This window comes from Sylvia atricapilla, chromosome 1, assembly GCF_009819655.1.
Source record: "Sylvia atricapilla isolate bSylAtr1 chromosome 1, bSylAtr1.pri, whole genome shotgun sequence".
NCBI classification, from domain to species: domain Eukaryota; kingdom Metazoa; phylum Chordata; class Aves; order Passeriformes; family Sylviidae; genus Sylvia; species Sylvia atricapilla.
This window is the reverse complement of record NC_089140.1, coordinates 65026685-65054235: the sequence shown is the minus strand read 5'-3', so window position 1 is coordinate 65054235 and position 27551 is coordinate 65026685. Positions and strand designations below refer to the sequence as shown.

Genomic DNA, 27551 nt, shown 5'->3' with positions numbered 1-27551 from the left:
ACAAGTATGTGAGATATATATATATATATATATATATATTATGCCTTGAAATTTGAACTTTGCTTCCAGTTCAGTCTATGGCTGAGTCAGCAGAGGAGTCAAAATGAGTTGCAGATGAATATTATGGAGGTTAGAAGTAAAGGGAGCAAATGGCTGTGCCCAGTGATATAGTAAAAGAACCAGAAAGAAATCAGAGTAAATTCAGGGGATTGGCACTAAAACACTGAAAGCAGCAGGTTATAGTCACTTACAGGCTTTTGCTAGTCTTCTGGTATTATTATGTGAGTCACATAAAGACATATTTTGGACTACAGCCAATGTATTGGTGATAATAATTGTGGTGTTAATTACTCCAAGAGCTCACCCTCCACATTTGATGCACATCTGGTGTTATCTCAAAGGCAACATTTTAATTTGCCACTGAGACCTCCATGATCCTGAGCCTATGGAAAGAAGCCTGATTGGTTCTGAAACCCAGTAGGTGCTGCAACAGAAAGCAGTGTGATAAATTGAGTGATTTGAGAAATGTGCTTTTTTGGTGGTTGTTTCTGTTTTCAGTAAGGGTGACATCTCAGTCTGAAGTGGATAGCCTGACTAAAGCCCTGGCAATACTTATGGACCATCTAATCTTTGGCTTATTTGCAACACTATCAGAGCAGTGTGGTTTTGGACTACTCACTCTCGTGTGGAATTTCAGTCTTTAGGTTTATATTATCATGCCTCAGTGCAAAAACCTGGTAAAAACTTAGCCTGAATATGACTACACCCTCCAAATACGCCTCCCTGAAACTAACCTCTTTGCATTCCTTACCTGGCTACATTTAAAGCTGCTGACACTTTTATGTAAAATTTAGTATCATCCACCTGAAATAGAAGACCAAATCCAGCCATGTTCTGCAGTAAATAAGAAAAGCTACAGTAACTTACTTGCCCAGGTGGTTGTACAACACCCCCTGATGTTATGTTAGGTTTTCCTGTTGAACTTCTCCAGTTAGGATCATAGAATGGAAAATTTCTATTGAAACAAATGTTAAAGCACTGAGGGTCATTATCTCTTATTTAGCTCTGTTGGACAATTTTGTTTTTCACAAATGGCATCACTATCAATACTGAAGCCTGTAACAGAGTAAAGTAAATGGGATGTCAGAACCTGGCCTTCCACCACGCATTCTTTTGGAACCTTTTGTAATTTCGTTGTGTTTATGGTTCACTCCATGAAGATCAGAGTGAGCAGAGGTAATGCGGACATTGCAAACCACTGGATGCATCAGTATAACTTCCTGCTTAGCAAAAACTATTCCAGTGGAGGGTAGAATCAAAAGGATTATCTGCTCCGCTAAATCCCATCCCTGCAACCACCTGACCAAACTAAGTTAATCTCATGCATCAGAGGCTACAAAACTTCTCCCAGCATCTTGTAGCAGCTGTGAGGTCTGTGGTGAAAGATATAACATACATCAATCCATTCACCTTTGTCTGCCCCTATTTTCTGGGCCTTTTAAGATATACCTAACATTTTGTTTTTACAAAATAAGTCTGAATGTGAGTAGCTTTTGCCACATTGTGGCATACTACCAAGGGCCATAAGCTGCCATTCATCACTGGGAGGCACCTGGCCTTGGCTGTTCACCATTTGCCAATGAGATCTCACCTCAGTCTGGCAATGTGAGTGATGTTCTGATTTTGCATTTATGTCTTCATTTAGCAGTGATTTTTTTTTCTTAGAAATCCTTCCAAAACTGCACTATCAAAATTTAATATAATCAGCAAGCCCCTGGCATAAAAACCAGGTTGCACTTGCATTGGTCAAAGTAAGAGTAAGTGTTCACAGCACCTTCCATTATAAAGCTCTAGGAATAGGCCAGGATTTTTTCGACTACAAGATGCTTTAACTTTGCTTTAAAGCAAGGATTGTTTCTCTAGGCTCTAAGATCCTCTGCATGCTTATAGATGCTGCAGGACAGAGTGGGTTGCTTCTGAACATGTAGAAGCAGAAGAGCTGAAGGTGAGCTCTTCTCACCTTCAGTTGCAGGGAGGTTTCCACCCAAAAGGAAAGCAAACGGTGACCTTAAGGTACACCTTCAGTGAGCACTTTTCCCGGAGCAAGCCTTGCAGTTATCAAGTTTCCAGTACAGTGCCCTGCAGACTGAAAAGGAGGGTGGGTGAAGGGAAGGCAGCTGCGAGTCTTGGGCAGCCCTCCAGGGGGGCTCTGGCAGAAGGAGGAGTGCCATTGCAGCCTGGTGGCACAGCTCCCCTCTGCCAGCACCACCCTCGTCCTCAGCAGCTCTGGTCTCCTCTGGTAGCTCTGGCTGCAAGAAGGTTACAGCCACTCTCTCCAACTTCCTCCCCAGACAGACAGTCTGTCTGGGAGGCTGCGTGCCAGGGTTCGTGCTGTCCCAGGGGTTCAGCCCCTCGTTAGGAGGATTTAGTTACTAACACATTTGTAATACTGGTGCTGTTAGTACTTACAGTACTGACATGGCTTTTACAGAAGCAGCGTTTGTTTGCTCCTATGTGAACGAGTAGAAACAGAAAGGCTAAATTTTCTTTTGTAGTGAAAAGTGGAAACCAACGCTTAAAACCTTTTCCCTGATGTCCTCACCGCTGTGCCATGGAGGCTGGCAGAAACAGAGAACTTGGGCCGACATGCATTTGTCCTCGTTTTGCAAACTGACCGAGTTCCCCTTTCAGATGTGAGGTAGTACGTGTGTGTACACACTGTGAGACCAAACAGTGAGCTAATCCTCTGTTCTGGAATCTGTCTGACAAAGTGGTAGAGCACTGGGATATTTTTCTTTTCTAAGTTGTTTAAGTAAACAAAATTAAATCTCTTCTTGGCCAGTTTTAAAAATTAAGTCCTAAAAGCCTGGAATAGTTCTGTTGTATACACTTCCCTTGGAAAGTATCTGCTTCAGTTTTTCTCCTTGTTAATCAGGTCTGAGACCTCCATTAGAGAATAGTTTATTCCCAGCTTTAGTTAATATTTTTCAAGTGTGCTGTATTTGTGTACATTAATTCCTGCCCTCTCAGCTCTCAAAGATTATCTAAGGACAAGGCAGATAATAGCTGTCTGAAACCAGTCAACTTTTTTTTTTTTTCCTGATGTCAGAATAAGGACAGATAAAATAGCAGTAGAAAGCACCTTCTTAAATTAGCTGTGGCCCTTGTCCCTTTTGTAAGACTCTTTCTGGTTTTTTTAATGTTGTTTTCCTTGAGTTGTAGATCGTTTAAAAGTGGGCTCATTATTCAGTGCATATGACAAGAAATCCTATTTAAATTCTGATGTCTTTGGGAAGTTCGTTCACATTATGCATTTATCTTGTATTATCATTTTTGTGATAACTTCTACCTGAATACACAAATTCTGCTGTACTGATTCTGATATTTACCAAGCAAGCATAAGGTGAGGAAAATGTTTGAGAGATGATCTTTACCATCTTACCAGAACTTGAATTATTTTTAGAGCAGGATCATAGCAGCTGTTGCAGTCAAAAGCTAACTTCGTATAAGCTGGAAATATTACCATTGCATTTGTTGCCACTTTGGGTCAGATCCCACCTTTCCTAGCAGTAGTAAGTTTGTTTTACTTCTTTCTTTTCCACTATTGCCACTGGAAGCAAGGTCATATACAGTTCCATCTACAAACGTTTTCAGAGTGCTGCCACTTTAACTGCTCATTTGTTTCCTTTCTTACAGGTGTATTTTTTTTTTTTTCAGACCACTCTCAGTTTGTTATTCTAGTCTCAGAATAACCTCTGCGTGGCATTATCTGTGCTGTTTGGGAGATGAGTGCTGTTTTGAGGGAAGAGTGGGAGGATGTTCATTTTCAGGGTCAGTGCAGCCTTGGACATCCTTACACCAATTGTGATCTACGCCTCTAATTCGGGCTCTGGACAGGGAGCCTGGCTTGGATTGTGTACATTTATTTGCAAAACCCGCTGACCTAAGGCACTTCCACGCAGGCAGGTGCACGTTACTTTCATGCAGCTCAGCCTGAATTAATCCCTGAACTGTCAGTGCAGGAGAACGAAATGCAGAGGGCAGAGCTCCTCCTGTTGGGCACAGCCCTGTGCAAATGTGGCCAGGCTGCTTCCAGACCCGCGGTGGCAAGAGGATGTTGCACTGTGTGTCCCTCTCAATTCAGGTCTCTATCAGCTATCTGTGCTCTGCACAATTCAAATGGCAAAATTTTCCCATCCTGTGAGAGGGAGAGTTCTTAGATTAGATCAATGAGGGCATTGTTGCCCAGACATAGTGACTAAGTTCATCCTTTGAGTGAGAGAGCACACTTCCCATCCTCACCTGACTCTTTTACCCTGTTCTTAAGACTACTGAGTATCATGACAGGCATGATTTGAGAGGGTACTGGAAGAGTGCGTCTGGACAGGGTGTTAAATACTGGCTCAATCAAGTGTTTAATTTTTTGTTTCTCCCTCCCCACTTGAGTTTTTTAATCAGCTAGAGCTTACCACTCTGTAAAATCAAATATTTCTCCTCCTGGTGATATTAAATTGCATGCAAAGCTCTGTGGGCAGGTAGCCAGAACAATAACAAAGCCACTTTGGAAGTATTTATCTCTGGCAATACCTTATACTTCTCATTTCTGTCTGTCTGAATTTTTCAGTGTGTTTCAAACTGTCCACGAATTAAACCCCACAAGTAAGGTTATCTCATTTTTCCAGTTGTAGAAACCAAAAACCAAAGGGGTTACAAATAGAATTAGGAGACTTCTTTGTGTTTTGAGCCCTACCCAAGGGCGCTGGCGACAAGAGGGCTGTTCACAGAGTGTGATACTGCCTGAAGTGAATCTGGCTGTGTGACTCCCCTGTCAGCACCAGGTTGCTCTAGAAAGAAATGCTGTGTCTCCTGATTCTTGGCTGTGCACCTCAGTGATGCTACTGACTCTTTCCTTTCTTTAGAAATAATGTTACTGAAGAGTCAGGCAGCATTCAAGGCAGTACAAACAAGAAGAAAATCTCTGGTGTCATGTTTTGCATATATGTTGGATCATACATGCAGAATTTTATGAAGTATCAAGACCTGATCCTAAACTGTTACAATTACCTGTAGACCCACGTGGTTTTGGTTTTCTTTTCCAGTAATGGGATTCTCTTGCTGTAGGAGTGAGCTGATTTTTTTTCCTCTTTATGGCTACCTTGAGTTTTGCTCAGCACTGCAGAGGGAGGTATTTTTGAAAGCATAGTTCTGTGACATATTTATATGATCAGCTTGAACTATGAACTAGGAGAGGAAAATCGAAAGGGGATGACAGGAATTCAAAGACTTGTTAAAGTAGTTCAGAAATTCCAGGAATTCACATGGAAATCTCACAATGGTTGGAACCTATGTACACTTGTGGTGGTGGCAAAAATTTCAAATTAACCCATAAATTAAAACCAAGAGTCAGATTTTGAATTTCATGGGATTGTGGTAGGGCTGAAGGAATCAGCAGACTTAAAAAAATGTTCACAACACAGGTGGTTTTTTTAAAACTGAAGGAGATGCCCTCAAAGACATTCTCTGAAGTAGACTGTATTGACAAAATGGACAGTAAATCAGTGCTGCAAACACACTGGGATAATCAAATAATTGGGTAAGACTTGTTAGAACTGGCTTATACTGAAGAGGAACAAAAATACGTGGCCCTTACTGGCAGCACAGAATTGTTCCTGCCCTAAGGCAGCTGAATCTGTAGAAACACCTGTAACAGTTCTGCTAAACTGTAATTATGGTTGTCAGATGAAAAGAGGACACGATAAGATCAGATAATTCCACCATTCAGAACTGGAGTCCCCTGAAATCAATTAGGTATTTCCAGGTTACTTTAGAGCATGCTGGGTCAGCAGGAGAAGGACCTGCTTAGGAACTGAAATATTTGTGGTTTTGCAGACTTGTATTAAAAAGCACTTCTTCACAGGGGGAAAACTAGAAGTTTTGAGGAAATATCCTGCTTTGTGATGCTGATGTGTCCCCTCCTGCCTGGTCAAGAATGGATCGATTGAGAGGCAGACAAGGGGAGGGGAGGAGCTCAGTGTGAGGGGGCGGCAGATCATGGATAAACACCAGCAGATAGGGCTTTAATTGGGAAGTTACAGGTATTTCAACAAAACTCAGGTATTTTGAAGCTGAGTTTTCTTCAATTCTGAATCAGAGAAAAAATGCAAATGTATTTTTGTATTTTGTATATTTTTTGTATTTTGTATATTTTGTATTCTGATCAGATGAGCCAGAGCTTAGGGCTGTGTGTAGAAACAAAAACTAGTTTAATGAAGAAACAGGTTTGTCTATCAAACTTCCAGCAACCCCAAAACAATCTAAAACCAGGATATTTCAAAAATAATAGCTTGATAATGTTCTTGCTAGCTAATGACCTAAGCATGTGAGAAACCTGATGTGGCTACCGTGCATCACATTGTTGACATGGACTCTGAGAGTCTGGAATGTTATCTGAAAAATAATTGGGGGAGAGAGGACTACTCTGAAAGAAATAAGTCTTACTGGAAACAAGTCTTTTGCACTTTAGCCAAACAACCTTTTTTAACATGACAACAAAGATAACAAGGAGGAAAAGTTGTTCCTCACTTCTATTTTATACTTTTTCCTCAGAGGGAACGGTGAAACTGGTTTCATCCATGTCTTGAAAGATGGTTGTCCCTGCTAGACTGTTCCAAATGTCTCCTAATGGCAATTTTAACAGATAATTGCCTGCTTAGAGTCAACTTATAAAGGAAAACACAAACGATAATTTAGATTTCACAAGAACCCTGATAACATTCTTAGTCACTAGAAAGAATTCCTGTGAAGGAGTTCAAAGAGCAGTAATTTATTATTTTTTTATAAGTAACAGCATGGTAGACATTAACAGCAGTCCTTACTTTAAACTGCTGCATGCGTGTGAATGCACACGTGTGTGTGTGCACGTGTCTGTGAGTGTGTGCAGAGAGAGTAGGAGAAAACTTTATTTTTCTGAATGACGGTATTGTTTAAAACAAATAGGTGAGTTGATCTTTTAAGGAGCGCAGGTTTAAATGTTAAAAAAAATAGATCCTATTTAGATTTAGGTAATTTTATTTACAACAGTACTTGACAAATCTTTTTAGAGTAGTCAGTGCGACTTTTCTATTTCGTGGTGGTTCCAATCCTTCAGGCATTTTAATACATGTGAACTATTGGCGGAAAAAAAAACCAAGGTATTTTACAGAGGGATATTCCCTAAACAAAATAAGCAGACTGGGTTTTTTTTGTTTGTTTGTTTTTTTGTGTGTGTGTTGTGTGTTTTTTTTTTTTTTTTCCCAAAGCTTTAATTAAAAAAAATATAAAATTCTACCTGCCAGTTTCTGAGTATCCGCAGGTATTTTCCCGCAGGTATTTTCTTGCAATGGGGCTGCCAGCACAGCCCTGGAGCGCTCTCGGTGCCGCAGCGCTCCATCTGCCGGTGCGTGGGGAGACTCTCCCCGGCCCCTCTGCCTCCCTCCGCCGCCCTGGCAGCCGGCTCCCAATGATTTCTGACGGCTTGGATCAACCTGCGACGCTGCTTTCATGCCGGGGAGAGTTGCGATATTTAGCCCCGTGGTATCACCTTACTTCCTTCCTCTCCGACACGGCTGTCCCGCCATCCTCATCCGTCATCGAGGTGAGCGGCTGAGATCGTGTTTCAGCCTCTTAAGAGATGAGATTAGGAGGCCAAGGATCGCTGAAAGACCCGCTTCTGAAGCCACAACTAGCTGTGAGTGTCAATTCTTCTGATTGAGTAGTAACTGCTGTGCATAAATTGGTGGTCTAGAAAGGCGCAAAGTAGGAAGGACTCTATTGCTAATGTCAGAGGTATTCATTTATTATCTGCACTTATAACGCCAGTGACTTGGGTCAAAGGCCAAAAAACCCCTTTGAAGTGGTGGTGGGGGGGAAATGTCTGCATACACGAGCAGTGCTGGGGCTGTCCATTCAGTTAAAACAGATCTTTAACTGAAGTGCCAATCAATTTACATGGCCAGCCTTGGCTAGAAAATCTCAAGTGAGAATTCTGTTCTTCACGGGGACCAAAAGGGATTGCTATTTGGATTTTGATGTTTTACTGTGATGAAAAGCTGTATTCACGATGGAAAATGAAATATTTGTTTCAGAGCAGGGGAATAGAACATATTCAGTCTTGTCTGTTTCTCTAAAAAGATGTGACTTAAGACATCACTTCATTTTGAACAGCATTACCTTTCCAAGTGGAAAATTATTCAGCCAAGGGCTCTCCAATGAGATTTATCATTATTTCTTCAGCTTCTGAAAACAATACCAGAAGTTAATAGCAGCTGATGTAGCCGTATTCTGATCTTTTGCAGGGCAGAGAAAACTAAGCTGACCCTACTTTTCCACCTGTAAAACTAATTTCCTTTGGCTGAAGTCAGAGTTTGCAGCTGTCTCCTTGCAGTGCTTTGCACGCATGCAGCACGGGGAAGCTCCCAAACCTCCCTGCTGCTATGAGGGAATAGAGGAACGGGGGCAGGAAAATGAGCTCATCTGGGATGAAGATCAGCCCCTGTATAAGTTTTCAGGTGTTCCCCATGGACTCTTTCATGGGCAGATTTGGATGTGTAAAGGAGCTCTGGAGTCTCTCAGGCGTTTGTGGTGGCTCAGGGCTGGCTGTCAGGCAGATCATATGAGTTGTGCCCCAGCCTCTGGAATACCACACAGGAGTGGAAGCCTGTGTACACAAATTGTGAAGGTTTCTTTGTCAGGTTATCTCCCCTCCCTCACTGTTTTCCCTGCAAGCCTCCTCCTGATCCCTGCTCTGCAGAGGGTCATCAGGGCTGGTCACACCCTGCCAGCCCTCCCTCTGCCACCCTACCAGCAAAACCTCCAAGCCCTTTCTGACACATCACCCTCCCAGATCCATCCCCACATTCTCTGCTGTGCCTCTCCTCCCCACCCTCACGATACCACAGCAACGGAAGTGGTCTTACCAGGCCCTTGCAAAAGGATTACTTCTCTTTTTTTAACCATTAATAATATAAGGAACTATCTTATCTGATGAAATTCTGAGAGTATGTTCTCAGTTTTTTTTCTTTTTCTTCTTTCTTACCTTCCTGTTTTAATTATCAGGACAGTGCTGCCCATTGTGATTTCTCCTCCTTGAGATCTTTTCAGCCCTCACCACTTTTGCTTGACTTGCTCAAGCAGCTATGCTTTATTCTTCCCCTGAGTCACAGTTTCAGCATCAACCTAAGCCCTGCTGGGAACGCCTTGCCATCATCTCTGTGGCTCTGTGCATTGCTGCCTACAGAGCTCATAATAATCCCTGCAAGGAGCTGATACACTCAGGACTTCTGTGGCAACACCATCCATGTGGGAGGTCTTTGCTGAGGACAGAGTTGGCTGCAATTCCCTTCTCCTATGAAGCTACAGTTTGGAAGTTTGGGAGAGTGAATTTTTGTTTTTTTCTGCTGCCTCCTTCAAGGCACTCTGTTCCTCCAGAATGACCTCCTCCCAGTTGCTACTGGGAAATGTCACTGCTATGTACCATCCCTTTTGGTTTTGCTTTAAAGTCAGTACTTTACTATATTTTCCTAAATGATCCAGTTAGCCTTGTTTTCCCATGACATATTCCAATTTCTATCCAGCTCACCCACTGGATGATGGACTGAGGATTAAGTTGAATAAATGATATGAATTATGGCCCCTTTTATGACGAGTCTGTCCCTTTATGACTTGTTCACTGTCCAAGTGTGTTGTAGGTTTTTGATAGAAAATGTTAATTTAAATGTTGCATGCCTGAAGTTTGCTAACCATTTTTAGCCTCTTAGATGGAGTTTCAGTGGAAGCTGGACTGTGGTTTTGGTGGATCTCTCTTGGAAAGAAAGCTGGTTTGCTCTCCTAGGACTTAGAGGAGCAGCTCTGTGTTCCCACTGTCTCTGCACTGCTGCAGAATGATCAGCCCTTCTTGGGGGAGGCTAGACAGGTTTCCAAATCTCTGTCTCTAAGGAGAGAGCATGTGCAAAATCTTGAGGAATGATCCTGAGCAAATACTGCAAGAGTCTGCAGACTGCAGAGGTACTCAGCTTCTATGTGAATGTGTTTCCCATACATCTATTGTAAAACTCTGAGAAAGGTATTCTTCAATAGTTCTGGACACAAGTGGCTCAAAGCCAGTATTCCCCATGCATTCTTCTTTATATGGAACACAAAAAATCATCCATGTGCAGGTTGAAAGGTCACCAGGCACCAATGCATCATCCTTTGCAGATACATGCATGTTTCCATGCATGCCTCTGGCCTAAGATAGCCTTGCCAACATCTGTCAGTAGATTATCTATCACAGGAGATCTATGAGATAAAATGGTCACCAAAAGTAGTCTTCCCTTTTACTGTAAGTTTGATTACACCTCAGTGTCCTGCAGAGTATACCTTGTCCTTGGGACATTGGTTGACAACAAAAATAAATTTAGGGGTGGGTTTTTTTTTTTTTTTTTTTTTTTTTTTTTTTTTTTTTTTTTTTTGTTGTTGTTGTTGTTGTTTGTTTGTTTTTTAAGGACATCTAAAAACTTTTATTTTTTTCTCAAAGTTTGGCATGCAGAAGTTAGAAATAACAAACCAGGAAAACTGTTCCTAAACAATTCATTGTATGTTTCACATTCAGACTTAAATGATATGCTATTTTCTCACGGAGCCCTACTCCAAGTATGGAATAATTCTGCCCTAAAAATGAATTGCCACTGTAAAATGAAGGGAAATGTTTTCTGTCAGACCTGAATTATACAGCTGTAGAGTGGTGGGATTACAAGAAGAGGAAGAGAGAGGACCTTTCCTTGATCATGGAGCAGGGTCCTGGCCCAGCAGCTGAGTTCTTTCTCCATCAGTGATCTCATGCCTAATCAGTGAAACCCAGAGTCTGCTAGGGAGCTGTTCCCTGGGAATTTCTCATTGCCTGGCTTGATACCTACTTGCAGAAATGCCAAGCACTGTCAGCTGCAAAAGGGTTTGGAAGCACTCCCCTGAATCAGACATCCTGCAAAAATCTATCTGAAAAAAAAACCGGTTCATTGTCATCAAGCAGGATATTAGTTGATTTATCTGTTGTGGCTTTTCATCTACAAATTGCAAATTTTATTATGAGCTGCTTTGCCTCTTCAACCCCTTCCATCAAAGGATGCTGACATAAAATGACGTTTACGAAGTACTGTAGCAATGCCAGCGAGGAAGTGTGTGCACTCAATGTGGCCTAGGGGTACATATTTAGGAACGGATGGGGGATGATTGCTGCCTTTTATATCGGTAAGCACCGAGCATCCAGTGCTTCGAAAGATGCGGCACCCAGCCTAAAGACTTTGTTCCTTTTTTACATAAAGAAACCGAAGGCACGGAATAAAGATTCTCTCACGATTTCTGACGTCTTCTAACTTTCGGTGGCTTTCATCTGCGGCCACGGTGGCGGTGGAGCTGCGAGGTTCAAAGGGACAGGCAGGGACGTCACGGGGCGTTGCCTGGATGTCGCCTCGGGATGGCAGCTCGGGATGACAGCTCGGGATGACAGCTCCTCCCCTGCGACCCGTGGCACCCCGAGCGCCATCCGCCGTGTGCTCGGCATCCCTTGGGGCTGTCCCGTGCTGTTCCCCCGGGACTGTGACTCCACATCCCGCCGAGGCACCCGCGGAGCTCCGTGTGCCAACGCTGTGAGCAGCGAGGTGAAAGCACCGCTCTCATCAGAATTCACATTCTGCATTTTGTTCTTCTCCGATGTTTAACGCACTCAGCAGCATCAACTTCACTACCAGCTTTGATACCGTGGGGTGTTACCACTTTATTTTCCCCTTTCAATCTACCCATAGATGTACGTAGATTTTACTTGACGCACTTCTTGCTACGGCAAGTTTCCTCGGGCGTCCACGGCATCCCCGGTGTGTCCCGCTCTCTCCGAGTCAAACCGTGATTCCGAATTCTGCTTCTCCGTTCGGTGGGAGGAGCCCGCGCCCCCCGGCTCCTCCCGCCGCGCCTGCGCGGGCCCGGCCCCGCTCCCTGCGCTCCCGATCCCGCTCCCGCCGCTCCCGCTGCCCCGCTCCCGTTCCCTTCCCGCCGCTCCCTCCCCCGCCCCGCCGGCGGCCGCTGGCGCCGGGAGCCTCCCGCTGCTCCCGCATGGAGCCGCCCGCCTGAGGGACCGCCCGCGGCCGCCCCGCCCTCGCTCCAGGTGATGCCGGTGACCGGGGTGACGATGCCGCCGGCGAGGCGGTGGCGACCACTGCTGATGGAGGAGGCGGAGACGGCGGCGATGATGATGGTGATGATGATGATGATGGACTCCGCCGCCCGGCCCTGCCCCTGAGCGGAGGGGAAGCGCCAGCGGCCGGCTCCCCTCCTCGCCCGAGATCCCCCTCCGGCCGCCGCCTCCCCCACTCCGTCCTCGATGTCTCCCCCGCGGCGCGGAGCTCCCTTCGCCGCCTCCCCGCCCTCTCGCTCCTCGCCGCCGCCGTCTCCCTCCCGCCCCGCGGTCCGGCGGCTGCCGCACCCCGCCCGGCGGCGGCACCATGAAGGTGGAAGCGGGGGACAACTCCATGATCAACCTGTCGGTGCAGCAAGTGCTGAGCCTCTGGGCTCACGGCACCGTCCTCCGCAGCCTCACGGGTAACGGGGCCCTGCGGGTGCCGGGCTGCGCTCCGGGGCCGGAGCACAATGGAGGGCGTGGGGGTGGCGGTGGTCTCCCTGTGTGCTGCGCCTAGGGAGGGCTGGTGTTTGTGTCCCCGAGTGTCTGGGTGCCTTCGTGCGTGTTCTGTGAGCAGGTGTATCGTGTGTGTGCGCCTGCTGTGGGCTCCGAGGGATCGGGCGGGGTCCGTGTGAGGTGTTGGCTGGGCTGGGGTGTGTGCCCGGCGTCTGGGATGCCTGCCCATGAAAAGGACATGAGCGTGTGCGATGTGCTCGCTCGCTTTTCTATGCCCATATAATAAAATAATATGCCCAAATAATAAAATAATGGGGTGTGAATGTCATATAAAATAAAATAGAGTGTGTGTGTGTATGCGAGTGAAGTGATGGGTACCTGTGCGTGAGTGGAGGATCGTAGAAAGTGTGTGTGAGTGCAGAAGTATGTATGGAAGGCTGGAGCATGTTTGCGGAGGTGGTTGGCTTTTTGTTTTATTTTTTCCCCTTGTGGATATATGCTCACTGGCATTTGACAGAGAGCTATAAAAAAAAAAACAACTAGAAAACCATAAAATTGAATGTGGAGAATCGGAGACTTCTCCCACTACCCCTGAGTGTAGCTGTGGACAGTGAGACCTGTGGGACTGAGTGAGGTGGCAGTTGTTTCTGACAGGCAATCTTAAGCATCTGGGGTTCTTAAAGAATGAGCTGTTAGGAAAAAATTCTGTAAGTCAAAGTAGAGTCAGGTCCTCCCTCACCCTCTGTTAAGAGAGGGGTGCTTTGACTGGCTTTTTTTTTTTTTTCTGCTCAGTTTCAGGCTGAAAAATGGGTGTGGACTACCCAAGGCATACAGTGGAGAGGGGTATCGTCTCTTATTCTGTCCACGTGTAAAGAAAGCCCTAAACTTCCAGCTCTGAATAAGCAGGGTTTGAGTGTCAATAGCAGAGATGTAACTGAGTAAATTCTTTCTGCTCGGTTGTAGGGGTGTATTAGCTGATGACAGATTAGTGGAAAATGTTGAGTAGGGGTAGGTTTTAAACAGTTATGGAAATATTCTAATACTTATGAAAGAGTATTATGTCATCTTTTTGCACTCTATAGTAATGGTTAATAGATACATTCTGTTTTCTTTTTTAATCTTTTAAAGGTGGAAGAAGTGTGATGGAAATAGAAGTGGGATGAAAATAGAGGTGTAGCTGAAGCAAACAGTGATCATCTTTCTTATTCTTTTAACTTTCAGGATGCATCTCAGTGTAATAAAAAGATTAACTTTTTCATATTTATCTGATCTATGAACTTTTTAGCGTGTGTCTGATAATTAAAATTTCCAGGTATTAGTGTGGTGACACACTAAATACAGCTCATTTCCTGAGTAGTTACTTAAACAATCCTACTTTAAAAACTTGTATTCTTGAAGGAAAAAGTTCACAATGGATTTCACCATGCTTTGTGTCAGACATCCTCTATAAAGTTTTTCTTATTAGATCATTATGCAACATAGGCGTTTCTATGAAATTCAGTGCTGAGGGTTAAAATCAGCTCATTTCTCAATGCTTTTGCAATAAGATGAGGGCTGGCATAAGACATTTTTAAGGTGGAATGTTTTTGGCTTTTTAACTTTAAAAATATGAAAAATATTTTTTTATCCATCGTAGTGTTGCTGGAGAATGTGTCACTGCCAGTTGTAGCTGCAGTTTCTAAATTGCTGTTTAAATGCAAGCTGTTCTTACAGCCATAACCTGTTGAGCTGAACGTTCTCAGGGACTGTCAACATTCCAAAACTTGCACTGCACTTAAAAATCCTTTTCACGGGATAGACTATATATTGATATAATCACTGATACTAACAAAAAGCTGAACTAGTTACATAAACCCTTCCTTGTTACTTATCAAAGTAAACATTGTTCAAAACCAGAATTCTGTTCTTTTCCCTGCTAAGAAAATAGGTTTGTGAATGAGTTTTTCTTTGACTACTTAATCCATCCGCTTTTGTACTTCTGTTAGGTATAAGGAGAAACTTCTCCAAAATATTGAGAAAAGAAAGCCATTAATATACATGGTCTATGAATATTCAAGACTGCCTCGTGTCTACTTTTGGAGTTACAGTTGTGGTATGGATTGGACTTCTAAGTTGCTCAAGTAAAGATTTATCTCCTTTAAATAAACTCTATTGATTATCTTTTCACAAACATGTTGCCAAATTTTGTCAGCATCTTTCTTGAAAATAGATTAATTTTCTGAAATTTTCAACAGGGTCCTGATATGAACTCCAGCCTAAGCCAGGAATGCTTCATACCCTAATAGCTTGGTTTTGGTGGGTTCTTTTCCCTGTCCATGAGAAACTGAAAGGTTATTTTTACATGGTATATGTGAATCAGGTTCAGCATGAAAAAAGGAAATCCTGTCTTTCGTTCGTGGTCTCAAATACCGAGGAGACCACGGACAAGTTCATTGCTGCCACATAAACATCACGCCCTGTAACAGCTAAAGCTTCAAGACTTGTTCCTTTTAGCTGAACATAGGCTCATCACCATGGTGTGCTTTGTTCCTATCTTCCTGACCTCTCTTGGGAGGTGGAAGTAAGGCTTTAGTGATCATGGGAGAGGTGGGGTGGCTTTTGCCTCACTCATGGTTACATTCTCCAGTAAATCCCAAGAACACGCCCTTTATGTGAACTGGTTGTGTTTTAGAGTTAGTGCCAGATCAGGGTTTACCAGAATAAATCAGGTAGCAGCTGAATTTGAACTGAAAAAGGAGGAAAAAACCCCCACCCACCATTATTGGTATCCAGTAAAATAAAAATTGTTTAATGGCTGCTTCCACAATCAAGGACTTGGCAATATTTCTACTAATAGAAGCTCCTAAGCTCCATCCTGTGTTCATTTGTCCCAGATTGTCGGGTTTTTCTTTGCTTCCTGTGCTGTTACTTGAGAGGAGTAGTCTGTAATTTGAGATTTAAATGCCCCTCAGCAAAGTGCTTTTTTTTCCCACTTAAAGAAGCAAAAATGTTAGCATCTCCTAACAACGATTTGACTGTATTGTTGATAACTTTGAAAGTGCCACTTAATACAATAATTAAGGACAGGACCTGGTGCTGAAGGAAAAAATGTAGCATATAAAGAGCTGAGTTACATTTGCAGGTATCATATGCTGTCACTTCATCTGAGTACTTTGAGTTCATTAGCTACAGGATTGTAACATTACTGCTTTTTCTAATTCTAAATTTGACATGTGCTACCTTGTTGACTTAAATTTGTGTTTTTGTATTCTTAGTACAGGTGCTTGTTACTTGAGTTACCTCTGCAGGTTATAGTAGTAGGCTGGGTTCTGGGCTTAGAATGGAGAGAGACCCTTTGTTTTGGAGTAATCACCTGATTTATGACATGTTGTAGGCAATCATTATTCATCTGGCAAAACAAGCTTAGAAGTAGAGGAGAAGTGCTGAAGATGAAGGACTAAGGAGATACTCCATGTTTACTGAAGATGAGTGGCAGTAGGACAGCATATTGCTATATGTATTGATAATATTTGAAAATGTTGTCATTTATCTACTTTCCTTGTGTAAGACGAAGCTGTTGATGGAGTGCAACTTCAAGTCTTGATAAGATGAAAGTGATATGAACATTATTCTGAACAATAATATGCTTTAGAAAGTATTTTCCTAATCTTTAATGTTGTGTATGCCTACACTGATATATGTATAATGTGTATCTGTAGTACATGAGCATAGTGTATGCATGATATCTACCTGATATGTATAAATATCAAAGTTAAAAGTACTCTAAAATTGCTGTGATTGGGCATTAATTACAAGGTATTTGAGCATTGCAGCTTTTCTGATAGGAAAAAATTCCTCAGCTAAGGCAAACCAGAGGAAAGGAACACAAACACTGTCTTAAATCTTCTTTTCAGTTGAAGTACTAATAATTTTAAACATGAAAAAGGTATCTCAGTTGTTCTTATTAGAAGAGCTGTGACATCTTTGCAATGTACTGAATGTCACTGTGCTTGTAAACTACTGAGCCTTCTCTAGTCCCTGTATTCCTCTGGGAACTGTGGAGTTTTGATACATGTATGTTGTGTTTTGGTGACTTTAAGTAATTTAGATACACTAAAAGTAAACTCTGAAATTTTCTTAGGGGCAAGCAAAAGCAAAGCAAGTTGCAAGCATTTGGGTGAGGTTTTTGTTTGTTTGGATTTTTGGGGTTTTTTTGGGGGGAGGGGGTTAATATATATATATTTTTTATTTTTTTTTTTAAATACTATTCATGTCTCTTTAAGGATGTTCTTTGTGGGCATGGCTAAATAATCTGAGGCTAGGTGAGTATTTGAAACTCTGACAGATATAGGCAGATCATTGCCTCTGCAACAGCAAAGCACTCTGTCTGTGCAGCTCATGTTGTCAAAAGAGCCAGCTAATTAGAATAGCTCCACAAAGACTGATTTTTTTTTTTTCTTTTTTTTTTTTCAAAAAGCACAAGGACTGTGCTTTTTTTGTCAGGGTAGCAATACATAAATTTATGCTGCTTCAAGGATCAGTCAGTGTATAGGACATAAATAGCTGAGACACTTCAGTCTCGCTTCCTCTTCCTTAAGAGATATTGCAAGTCAATTCAGCAATCAAACTATTCAGTCATTCTTGAACAATTGAAGTCTTGATTACTTGTGTTCAGAGGTCCATATTCTCTTTCTCTACTTTTTAGTGGCACCTCTCAGTGTTATTTCCAACCCATTCTTTGTGTGTTTCAGTATGTCCAAAAACATACTGTTTTTGAGAGCCGTCTCTCTTCATGATACAGGGATTAGATGATACCGAATTTTATGGAACATAAATAATTCTCTGCCCTCACCATATCAGGAGAAGAGTGTCTACATTGTACTCTAGGTGAATGGAGCTTAAGGTCTCCTTTAATTTGCTTTGCTTCAAAGGTTGTCTCTCTCTCTTACCTTGTTCCCTGCTAAACAAGTAATTTGTTTGGCTTCATCACTCACCCAACGAGCAGAAGAAAATGAATGGCTGTGTTGAACTAGCAGGTATAGAAAGAGTAAATTAAGGACCATGAGAAAGGATAACTTCTAGCCTTTCCTAGGGAAGGTGCTTGGAAGTGATTTGTCCTGTTTCAGTTCCTAAGACCTAGGTAATGTTTTTATGAAGGGAGGTCATAGTTTAACGAAGCTCCAGCTGCTTTTGTGTCAAGCAAGGAATATTTCTGGATGTTCTCTTCTTTTCAATATGCCTGCTGCTTTTAAGGAGTAGGAGGAGAAAGTGTATAGCAAATAACTGAAGTTTATATTTCTTTAGCCAACAGAACATTTTGGTGCAGGTTCTATTCTCAGGCCTCCTGCCCTAAATATAAAGTGGGGGGTGATGCTAATTTTCCTTGAGCCTTATTTGGAACATAAACAAGACCGAAGATAGTTGCTCACTGTGGAGCTATTTTGTTGTGTTAGAGTTTGTAAATATTTTTGGTTTCTTAGTTACAGGGGAGTAGTAAGCCTTCCCATAAGCTTTCATTTTCTTCTAAAAATACAGTCATCCTAGTGAGTTTCCCTAAGACTGGAAGCTATTTATCTTTTCTACCTGATAGAGGTTGACAATGCCTACAAACACCAATTTCCTCAAAGGTGATGCTGTGCCTAACAAATCCTGTAGAAATTATGGGATATGACAATGTCAGATGCCCACAGACTTTCTTGGTGCAGATTGGTTAATAAATCCTAAGGTTTGTTTCCCTGTTGTCAAACTGTAGGTCTGGCAGGGCTGTCGTGTTCTATATTGGTAGATCTTTGGTTAATCCTCTTGTTTATGTGCTTCCACTTGAATAACACAATGGAAGCACCCAGGCTGTGCTAGCAATGGACAAGGCCTGTTAGGACAGCAGGAGAGCTTCCACTCCCACAGATCAGTCAGTCATTCTTTCTTAATTTCAGTGAGGGGGTGTGTGGAGTGACTACTTGACACTCCTTCCACTGTTCTGTCACAGTAGCTTCTGGAAACGATGAGACATTCAGTTTGTGGAACAGTACCACGCTCGTTATCTGTTTGCCAAGATTTTTGAGACCCATTTAGGGGCCAGGGTGAAGGGATGGAGGATCTCAGGAGAGCTGTTCAAGCCACCCTCAGGATGTGGGCGCATTCATCCAGGCACTCAGAAGGAAAAGTTGCACCTTGAACTACAGTTGAAGTATTAATTGGATGTAGATTTTTCTGGCCACTTTCCTTGCCGCTCTCTTAAAAAAACCTTTTGGCTATCAGGATTTAGGGGAGTTGGACATCCTTGGGGAGACACAGTGTTGTCATTTATGCCTGTGTGAAAGGGGAAGGCTTGAGCTACTCCCAAAGTACTGCTAAATTAACAAAACCTTAAACTCTGTATCTGTGCTATCTCTATACATATCCTGTTGACAGTGGACTCCCAGGGCTGTGGTTATTGTGTAGCAACTTCTTTTTCTCAGCATCTTTTCACAGTATGTTTTGTGCGGCTCAGTATTTTTTAAGGTAGCTGATTGGGCTTGTATTTTTTTTCTCAGATAGTTGATATGCATCAAGCTACATTAATACAGGCTTGCCTCATAAGCAGCAAGTATCTTGCTTTTGTAAGGAGGCTGGACTTTTTTGTTTTGTTCTATTTTTGAGAGGGAACTGCAGCAAAAACTGAATTAATGACAGTGTCATGGGATTATGGAAAATGTACCCGAATTTGCTAAATTCTGTAATGATACATACCTACTGTAGTTGACTTTAAACATTATTTTTCTTTTATTTACTCACCCATTTGATTTATAGAATGCTTTTAGAAAGTAAGAAAGGTTCTTGAGTTATTGTGTAACTCATCTCCACTGATGGGTTCCAGCTCTTTTCTTTGAAGGTGCTCATCATGTCTGTCATTCTTCAAAGAAATGTTTGTGCTCCCAACAGTCTCATGATCTGATGCCCTTTTTAGTAATTTAAATAATAGTCACTACCTCTCTCTGAAGTTCTGTACTAAGCTATTAGAAGCAAGGAGTTAGACGTGTTAAAATTATAGTTTTTATTTGCACCTTTGAAGCTAATTTGATGGAACACCCTGTTACAGCCCTTGAGTGTAGATAAGCTAAAGTCTTTAATCTCAGTTTTCCCGTCTGATGTTACCTGATGCTGTCTCTTATTTGTGGGGGTGAGGAGTTGGGAAACAACAAAAGATCCTCACCCACCCCAAAATAAAAACTTACAACCCAAACAAACCCCAAACCAGTTCTTCACTTCTTCCTCCTTCAGTGTTTGTGTCAGAGAATATTTCATTCTGCTGAAGCAGTTACAATGCCTACTAAGAAATTGAAATCAACACTATTTAAAGAAGCCATTAAAGGAATTATGGCTACTTGTAAAAGTACATCTGAATTAAGATTTTTGCCAGAAACTTTATAATAATTTTTAACATAATACAGTTAATCCTTTATTAGGATTAGGAGAGATTGCTGAAATGAGGCAAGAGTCTTGAGCATGTGCTGATGGTGTCACATGTATCACTTCCAAGATGGAAATCAGTTTTCCTTTTCTCTTACTGTTGATTGTTTGCAATGCTTAAAAGTTTCTTACTCATGAAGTTCTTGTCTAAAAAATATTAACCCTTTATTTGACTGTTTTCTTTCAGAGATGTGGTACTGGGTTTTCCTCTGGGCGCTCTTCTCCTCTCTGTTTGTCCATGGTGCTGTGGGAGTGTTAATGTTTGTGATGCTGCAGAGGCATAGGCAGGGGAGGCTGATCTCTGTCATTGTGGTCAGCATTGGATTTCTGGGTTCTATAACTGGAGCAATGATAACCAGTAAGTCTGCCTTTTGTTCTTGTTTGGGTGGGGTTTTTTTTGTTATTTTGGATTTTTTTAATGTCTTATTTTACATCTAACTTTAAAAATAAACCAAAAACCAACTGCTTTTCTTAGTTAATTGTTAATTATTTATTAAGGATTTTGCAATACTTTTGGAGTGACCCCCCCTCCTCCAAAAAAAAAAAAATTAGGGTTTGCTGATGTTCTAGGTGAAATACTGTTTGGCAAGGGCATCTGTTACAGAGTTTCTTACGGTATTAACAGAATGGCTACCACTCAGGATACATTTTTTATTTCTTGACGTGGTATCCTCAGATAGATGCGACCATTTTTTCTGTTAAAGCTGAAAGGTTCACAGAGCTGTCTTTAAAAACCACACTCGTGTTTAAAACATTGCAGAAAGTAGGAGTGTGTTATGTAGTAAAGTGTGGAAGGGTTACACCTGACCAAATATGACCCAAGTGGTGTTGCCAAGAATGTTTTGAGGAAATGTTGCTCATCTCTCTTCATCTAGAGTTACTGGTATTGGATGCTGCTTATCCATCTTTCCCAAGAAATTCCATTATCTGTGTCAGCACTGAAAAATGGGCCATAAAACCTGTAGGACACTTTATTCATTCTTTGGTTTTATCATACCCAGCTCTGTTTATCAAAGTTATAAATAGACTACAGTAGCTTTCCCAAGTGAGTAAGAGCATGCTGAGTTTTCTTTTGTGGAGGGAAAAATAGTGAATGTTAGTTTTTTGAGAAATTTTTCCGATGCTATTTTTTTTGCTTGTCTGGAACAGTGCTGGTAAGGAGTTCTCAGCATTAAAATCCATGTGTGGAATGATGCCTATGTTAACTGAGCAGGAGTTTCTGTCCCCAAATCTTCAGTGTTGCAGAAAAGATTGCCCAACTTGAAAGGTCTCTGAGGGTAAGGAACTATAAATCTCACAGCCATCATATAGTCTGAAGGCAAAACTTCCCACCTTTCATTTTGGTTTTCCTGTGTTCTGCCCAGGTTATCAGAATAGTGGTATTACTCTCAGCTTTGGACACATTCTTAGAGGATTTGTGACAGATTATTTCTTATTGCTGCTGAAAGACCTTCCTGACTATTGTTTTTCAAAGTTAAATAAAAATGTAAATGTCATGAGAAGTTTCACTAAGACTTTCCTCACAACATTGTTTTAATTGCTACAGATTCCTCAGCTTAGAATTTCCACCATTTAACACAATATAGATCAGTGCAACTATTTTTGTTGGGTTTTTGAAAGAGAAGGTTGGTCTTTTTTTTTTTTTTTTTTTTTTTTTTTTGCTAAGATAAGTTGGAACTAGTTGAGTGCCTTATGTTAGATGTTATGCTGATTTTTGTCTTAGGATTAGAATGATAGTGGCCTGTTACAAGGTCAGCCATGCATGAGCATTTCTGAAGAACTGAAGTTAAGAAATATGGTGTTGAAAGATCCAAGCAGAGCACTTTCACAGCTTTCTGTGGGTGGGGAGGTTTCAGGGTCAGTGTCTCTCAAATGAAATTACTTTGTGTCTTTTATCTTTGCATAAGAAGAGGAGCACCACAGTTGTATTTTTGGCATCCAGTTTTTCAGGTCAAAACATTTAGCACATAAGCAGTCCTGTTTGTGTGCATATTCATCTGAGAACTTCTCTAAGCTTAGACTGCAGACTTGTTATGTTGTTCCCAAAGGTTTTGCACAGAGCATTGCAACTTGCTTAGGCAAGTACTTTTATCTTGAAGTTTTTTTTTGTTTCTGGCCAGAACTCAGTTGTTTCATACTGAAAGAAATTCTGTGGGGAGCTTTTGAAGGCAAATTATGGTGATCAAATATTAAAGAGGATTTTTCATAGCTATTGTGTTGCAAACTGGGAGATGCAAGTTGAAATATCAGCTACTTGAATATGCCTGGTCCAGTGCTTAAGAAATTGAAAAAGCAAACTGACTTCAGTCTCCACTTTGTATTTCCAGTCTTCTGTACTGTTTGTATGGGAGAATGGAGGTAGTATAGACTATTGCACAATGTAAGTTTGATTTTGCTCAGGGAGGTCTTTCAAACTTTCTGATGATCTGGGACCTTTTTACCAGAATATGGAAAAAGTAGGAGACTCCTTCCTTTCTAAGCTTTGAAAAAATCATGGAGATTAAGGGTTATTAGAAAAGGTGTTGAAAAATTACTAACAGCGGGGGATACAGTAAAAAAGAAAAACTCAGCAACCAAAAAAACTAAAACAAAAACCCAACAAAATAAACAAACAAACTCACAAAACAACAACCGAAAAAAAATGACCACCAAGCCAAACAAGAATATATAAATACCAGGCATCTTAAGGCAAGGACTTGAGTTGTATTTGATCCAGAAGGGTCTGTCCTTCCTCCCCTTCCACAGCACGATCCTTTTTGGTGACATATTCTCATTTCCCTCATTGGCAGCCTATTGTACATACGTTTGGCTCGATACCAGCTCTTCTGGGTTATGCATTACAGGTTGTACTGCACACTGCTATTCATGTAATAATGCATAATTAGCAAACTACCGAATTTTTGTTGTTTTATTCTGGATACTTCCCAGAGTATCTCAGTGTTTCCTCAAAGCCCAGAATTTCTGTTATTGATCTAGTAGTGACAATTCCGGTACACATTTTTGGCCAATTTGAATTAGCTTTGAGAGTTCAATCTGAAAAGTAATTTTAATGTCGGTAGTGGGCTCAGTCTAAAGGATCTTTCAGTTTTGACAGCAGCTAGTCAAGGAACAAATGGAAAAGCTTATGAAAGGTAGCAGAATGAAATACCATAAGGCTAGCCTTCTGGTGAGTTATTTTGCCTTGAATATTTCAGACAAAATACACTTACAGAATATGTTGTTTTCTTAAAAAAAAAAAATTAAACCCCCAAAAACCCCCCAACCAAAACAACAATAAAAATAAATTAACCCAAAAATTACCTAACAGCATGATTAATAGTGTTTATAAGTACTGTTATGTCCACAATCATTAGTAAATTCTACTCTTCCTAAAGCTATTGTAAAACTGAGTGTTACCTTTTGAAGGTGTCAGATGATTCAGAAGCTGATTGTACTTTCAGAAAATCTGTTGGGACTCAATGTATTTCTGTGTCACTAACGGGCTTTTGATCACTCCAGCAGACTATTCCTGTTAGTTACTGTTCAAAACTAAAAAAAAAAAAAAAAAATCCCATTTTTTTTAAACTTTTGCCTATCATTTAAAAAATTTGTGATGACTTTTCAGTTCTGTTTGAGCCTGAAAAAGCCTCTGTGATCTCTGAAGGCATTTAATTATGACTAGATAGCATCTGAGACAATGCATACTGAAGATGTACAATTAAGTTTTGGGTTTGGTTTTGGTTGATCCTGGCCTCTTGATATTATATTTCAAATGTGAATTGGCACACAATGTAAAAGAAAAATGATCTGTTGAGTTTGTTTGGTTTTTTTAATGTGCTATAGCCCAAAACCTAATTGTATTGGTTAGAAATTTCCTCTCATACGCATTTATGGAAAACACTGCAATACTTTGACCTCTTTCATGTTTTGCTGGATTTGCTAAACAATTGTTAACAATTCAGTAGTTTAAGTAAAAATAAACTCATGTAGTGTGACCAGTTTATTCAGCTGAAATATTAAATGAAGCTGGCAAATGTTTGTTTGCAATTGTTTTGTTGACACTAGCTTTATTGTTCTTGTCTTCTCCCTGCCTATACAAACAGTATTAAACCACTCTTCAGATTTGGTCAATTTTTAGAGGACTGTCTTGCTACCTTTTGAAACTGGCACAAGGCAAAAAATGTTAAAAAAAAATAAAAATTGAAGGTGCATTCAGGGAGACAACATGATTCAATTTTCTTAAGTCAGGCTGATGATGGAAAAGTTGATCTGTTTCAATGGGAAAAATCATTCCTGAAGGTTATATATAACTATAAAAATGCAAGCAAGGCTGGTAATTGTGTAATGCCATGAAGTAATACAGTGTTTGGTAATGTTCTATAAATAGCCAGTGCTTAGAGAGAGTAGATAATTTATCACATATTTCAACCTTGACTTTTTTTGTGGTTTGATCATTGTTTTCCTTTTGATTCTTAGGTGCTGCAGTAGCTGGAATTTACAGAGTAGCAGGAAAGAATATGGCTCCCCTGGAAGCTCTTGTCTTTGGCGTTGGACAGACAGTTCTGACATTAATCATCTCATTTTCAAGAATTCTTGCAACACTTTGAAACTTCCATAGAATGAGGGGAGAGAAACATCTTTAACCTGGAAGAGAAGCTTCCTGAAAGTGGATTCGTCAGCTTATGAACTCGAATTCTAGCGCAAAAGGAAGGAAGCTATGTGGAAAGTGCACTACAAATCTCGAGGCTCAGTCAAATGAGCAGGCTGTCCTCTAGCGTTGGAACTGCTGCACTCCTGCACTGCGCCTTAACGTGCCTCTGACACGGACCAGGGAGATAGATCCCTGTGTGCCCAGCAGACACGGAGCACCTCCAGCAGCTGCCAGGCAGGGCCATGCTTGGTGATGGGATCGCTGTCCTTGACACTTGGGAGTGAAACAGAGAGGGGCTGTCCTGAGAAGCTGCTCCGTGTGCCAAACTTGGGGTTTAGTACTGAGCAGGTGGCTGGGTAAGCTCTGGAATGTAGAATTCGGTGAATGTGCACAATTCTCCTTGAATTCAGGTGAAATAGCAAGATAACTGACCTCTGTGTATTAGAAGAATCTCTCTGAATGCTGAATATTCATGTTCAGCTTTCCAAACAATTGTTGGATCTTTTTCAAAATGTAGATTAATTTTGATGAGGTTTAAGAACCACAGCTCTAACAACCCTGGTATAATTAGCACGATGTGAAGAATGGCTCGTGGCAGTTTTCTTCTTTGGCACATTTCTTTGTGATTTTAGCCTGTCAGAAATCAGGAGTTTAAGGAGACTGTATGAAGGTTACTAAGTACAATCTGTTGTGTATACACAAACAAATCTTAAACTGATGTTTTCCTCAAAATTCCTTTGTCTTAAACATACAGATGGTTAGCAGCCCTTCTGCAAACCTCAGAAAAAGGGTATTCATTGCAAATAAACTCCCTATATTTAATTAAGCACTGGTAGGACCCTTACCCCTACATGGATTCTGTAAGGAACACACAAATATAAAAAACTCCCAGAGGATGCACCTATGACTAAAATGGAGAGGCGTAACAATATGATATGTTGGTTTTCTAAGAAACAAAAATATCAAGTGTAATAAAATAGTTACCTTACTCCAAAAATTTGTTAAGTGGGGCAGCACTAATGTATTTACTACCTTGTTTCTGAACACTTTGTATCTTTGGAAAGATTACGATACCTGGAACTTTCAAATATTTAGCTTTCAGTAGTTTGTGCTTTTCTAGTTTAAAAGGGACTGAGTGGTGTTGTGCATGTGAAATGTCATAAATGTGAATGTTTGGAGTAAAGAGAAATTTTAAGTATAATGACTAATTATTTATGAAATACAGAATTTAAGGGGCATAAAGTTCTGTGAAGGATAAGGAATCTTTTACAACTTTTCTCCACTAAATGCTTTTCAGCGGTAGCCCCTTGATGACGGGGAGTAAATCACTCAAAGGTTCTGCTGTTACGATGTCAAAAAGACTTTAATGACTGTCACAAACACTGGCACCTACTGCACACTTAAAAGAATATGTCTAAAATAAAACTTTCAATCCAGTCATTGCTTAGTACTTCAAAATAAAATTAATTAACTTGTCTGCCTTTATCTTACTCCACATACACTTTTGTGAAGTTCTAGGAATGCTAGTATTATTTGTTTTCTTTAAAAGCATCAAAGTCTTGTTTGGAAAGCATCCAAAGTTATGGGCTTTGCAGGGAACAAGCTAAAATATAGGTTTATAAACATTTTCAGTGTTATTTTTACTTTTAACTGTTTAAAAAATGTGGCTGAGTATATATGCTCTCACTGTTTTTGAATGTCTTCAAAAACTTTTTTGTGATTTGTTTTTTCGTCTTTTGTCTTTTACTTTCTGCTTATACTTTTTGTCACACAACCATTGCACTTTAGTAGACAATGAAATTATGACATCTGTAACAAGCAATTGAAACTTCTCCCCATTGTCTTAAATTGTGAGAAAACTGGTTTCAGGTATTTAAGTCAAATTGAATAATAAAGTAATTGAAGATATTTCTGCTAATGTGCCTTGTTTCATATATGTTTAAGGAAGAGGATTTGTCACTTCTTCATTCTTGTTCTATTATTTCTAAATAATTTGGTTACTTGATGCAGTGTCTTGTTCAACAAACTTTAAAGCATTTTATTTAGAAATGCTTGTCTGGATCAAAACCAACCATATAATGAAGGACTGTGTTCGGTAATTTAGATTGCCTTTATTTCACACTGAAACTTATTCACAGGTTCCAGATTTCCCTGAACATCTTAATTCTTGTTTTTTGTAGGAGGCTATTATGCTGTCACTGGCTTGCTGTCTTTCACTAAGTTCTACTACAGCAGGCTGCTGCTAACTGATGAGATATATATGCTTGTATTGATGAACTTCATTTTAATTACTCTGCCAAGGAAATTATTGCCATTGTAGCTTTCCCCCTTGGATGAGGCATCTTTGCAGGTTTTAAGCTACCTTTCTCCAAATAATTTTCATTGCATAGGTCATTGTATTCACTTCTGAAATGTTGTCATGTGCTTAGTTGTTTTTGCATTATATGACATTATTGCCTGGCAACAAGGGACAGGCAGATAATATAATGCTTAAGTGGCTTAACAGGGACAAGGCTTTATTTGACAAAAGTTTGTTTTCAGCTGTTTCTTGTGAGGAGTTTATAATGAAAAAAAAATTCTCTGTGAAATATTCTTTGATCACAGCATGAACGTAAGTGGCCTTATGTCTGCAAAACTTGGAACTTTCATTCCATTTCCCTAGAAACAGCATTGTTAAGCATAAAGTGCTTTAGTCAATGTGTGTGTGTGTGTACATATATATATATATATATATATATACATATGAATGAAGCGTGGCTTTGTGGAGTGTGTTTTATAGCTGACACATGTTAACAACTGAAATAGCTTTTCCGAAAAATAAAATGACTTTAGATAGGTTCCCCTCCCCCTGCC

The 27551-nt window shown here is 40.8% G+C and overlaps 1 protein-coding gene across 1 annotated transcript; it reads left to right on the top strand.

The window, feature by feature from the left end:
• The first annotated feature begins 12115 nt into the window (after positions 1-12115).
• TMEM170B (transmembrane protein 170B) lies at positions 12116-26606 on the top strand. Its single transcript, XM_066324666.1, has 3 exons — positions 12116-12606; positions 20256-20426; positions 24524-26606. Exons 1-3 carry the CDS (start codon positions 12510-12512, stop codon positions 24652-24654), a joined length of 399 nt encoding a protein of 132 aa, XP_066180763.1. The 5' UTR covers positions 12116-12509; the 3' UTR covers positions 24655-26606.
• The last annotated feature ends 945 nt before the right edge of the window (positions 26607-27551 follow it).

What these genes read in the sequence shown, in the direction of transcription:
- TMEM170B (XM_066324666.1), top strand. Translation starts at nt 12,510, where the DNA reads ATGAAGGTGGAAGCGGGGGACAACTCCATGATCAACCTGTCGGTGCAG. An exon ending in CGTCCTCCGCAGCCTCACGG is followed by an intron (nt 12,607 to 20,255) that starts GTAACGGGGCCC and finishes GTTTTCTTTCAG; the next exon opens with AGATGTGGTACTGGGTTTTC. An exon ending in AACTGGAGCAATGATAACCA is followed by an intron (nt 20,427 to 24,523) that starts GTAAGTCTGCCT and finishes TTTGATTCTTAG; the next exon opens with GTGCTGCAGTAGCTGGAATT.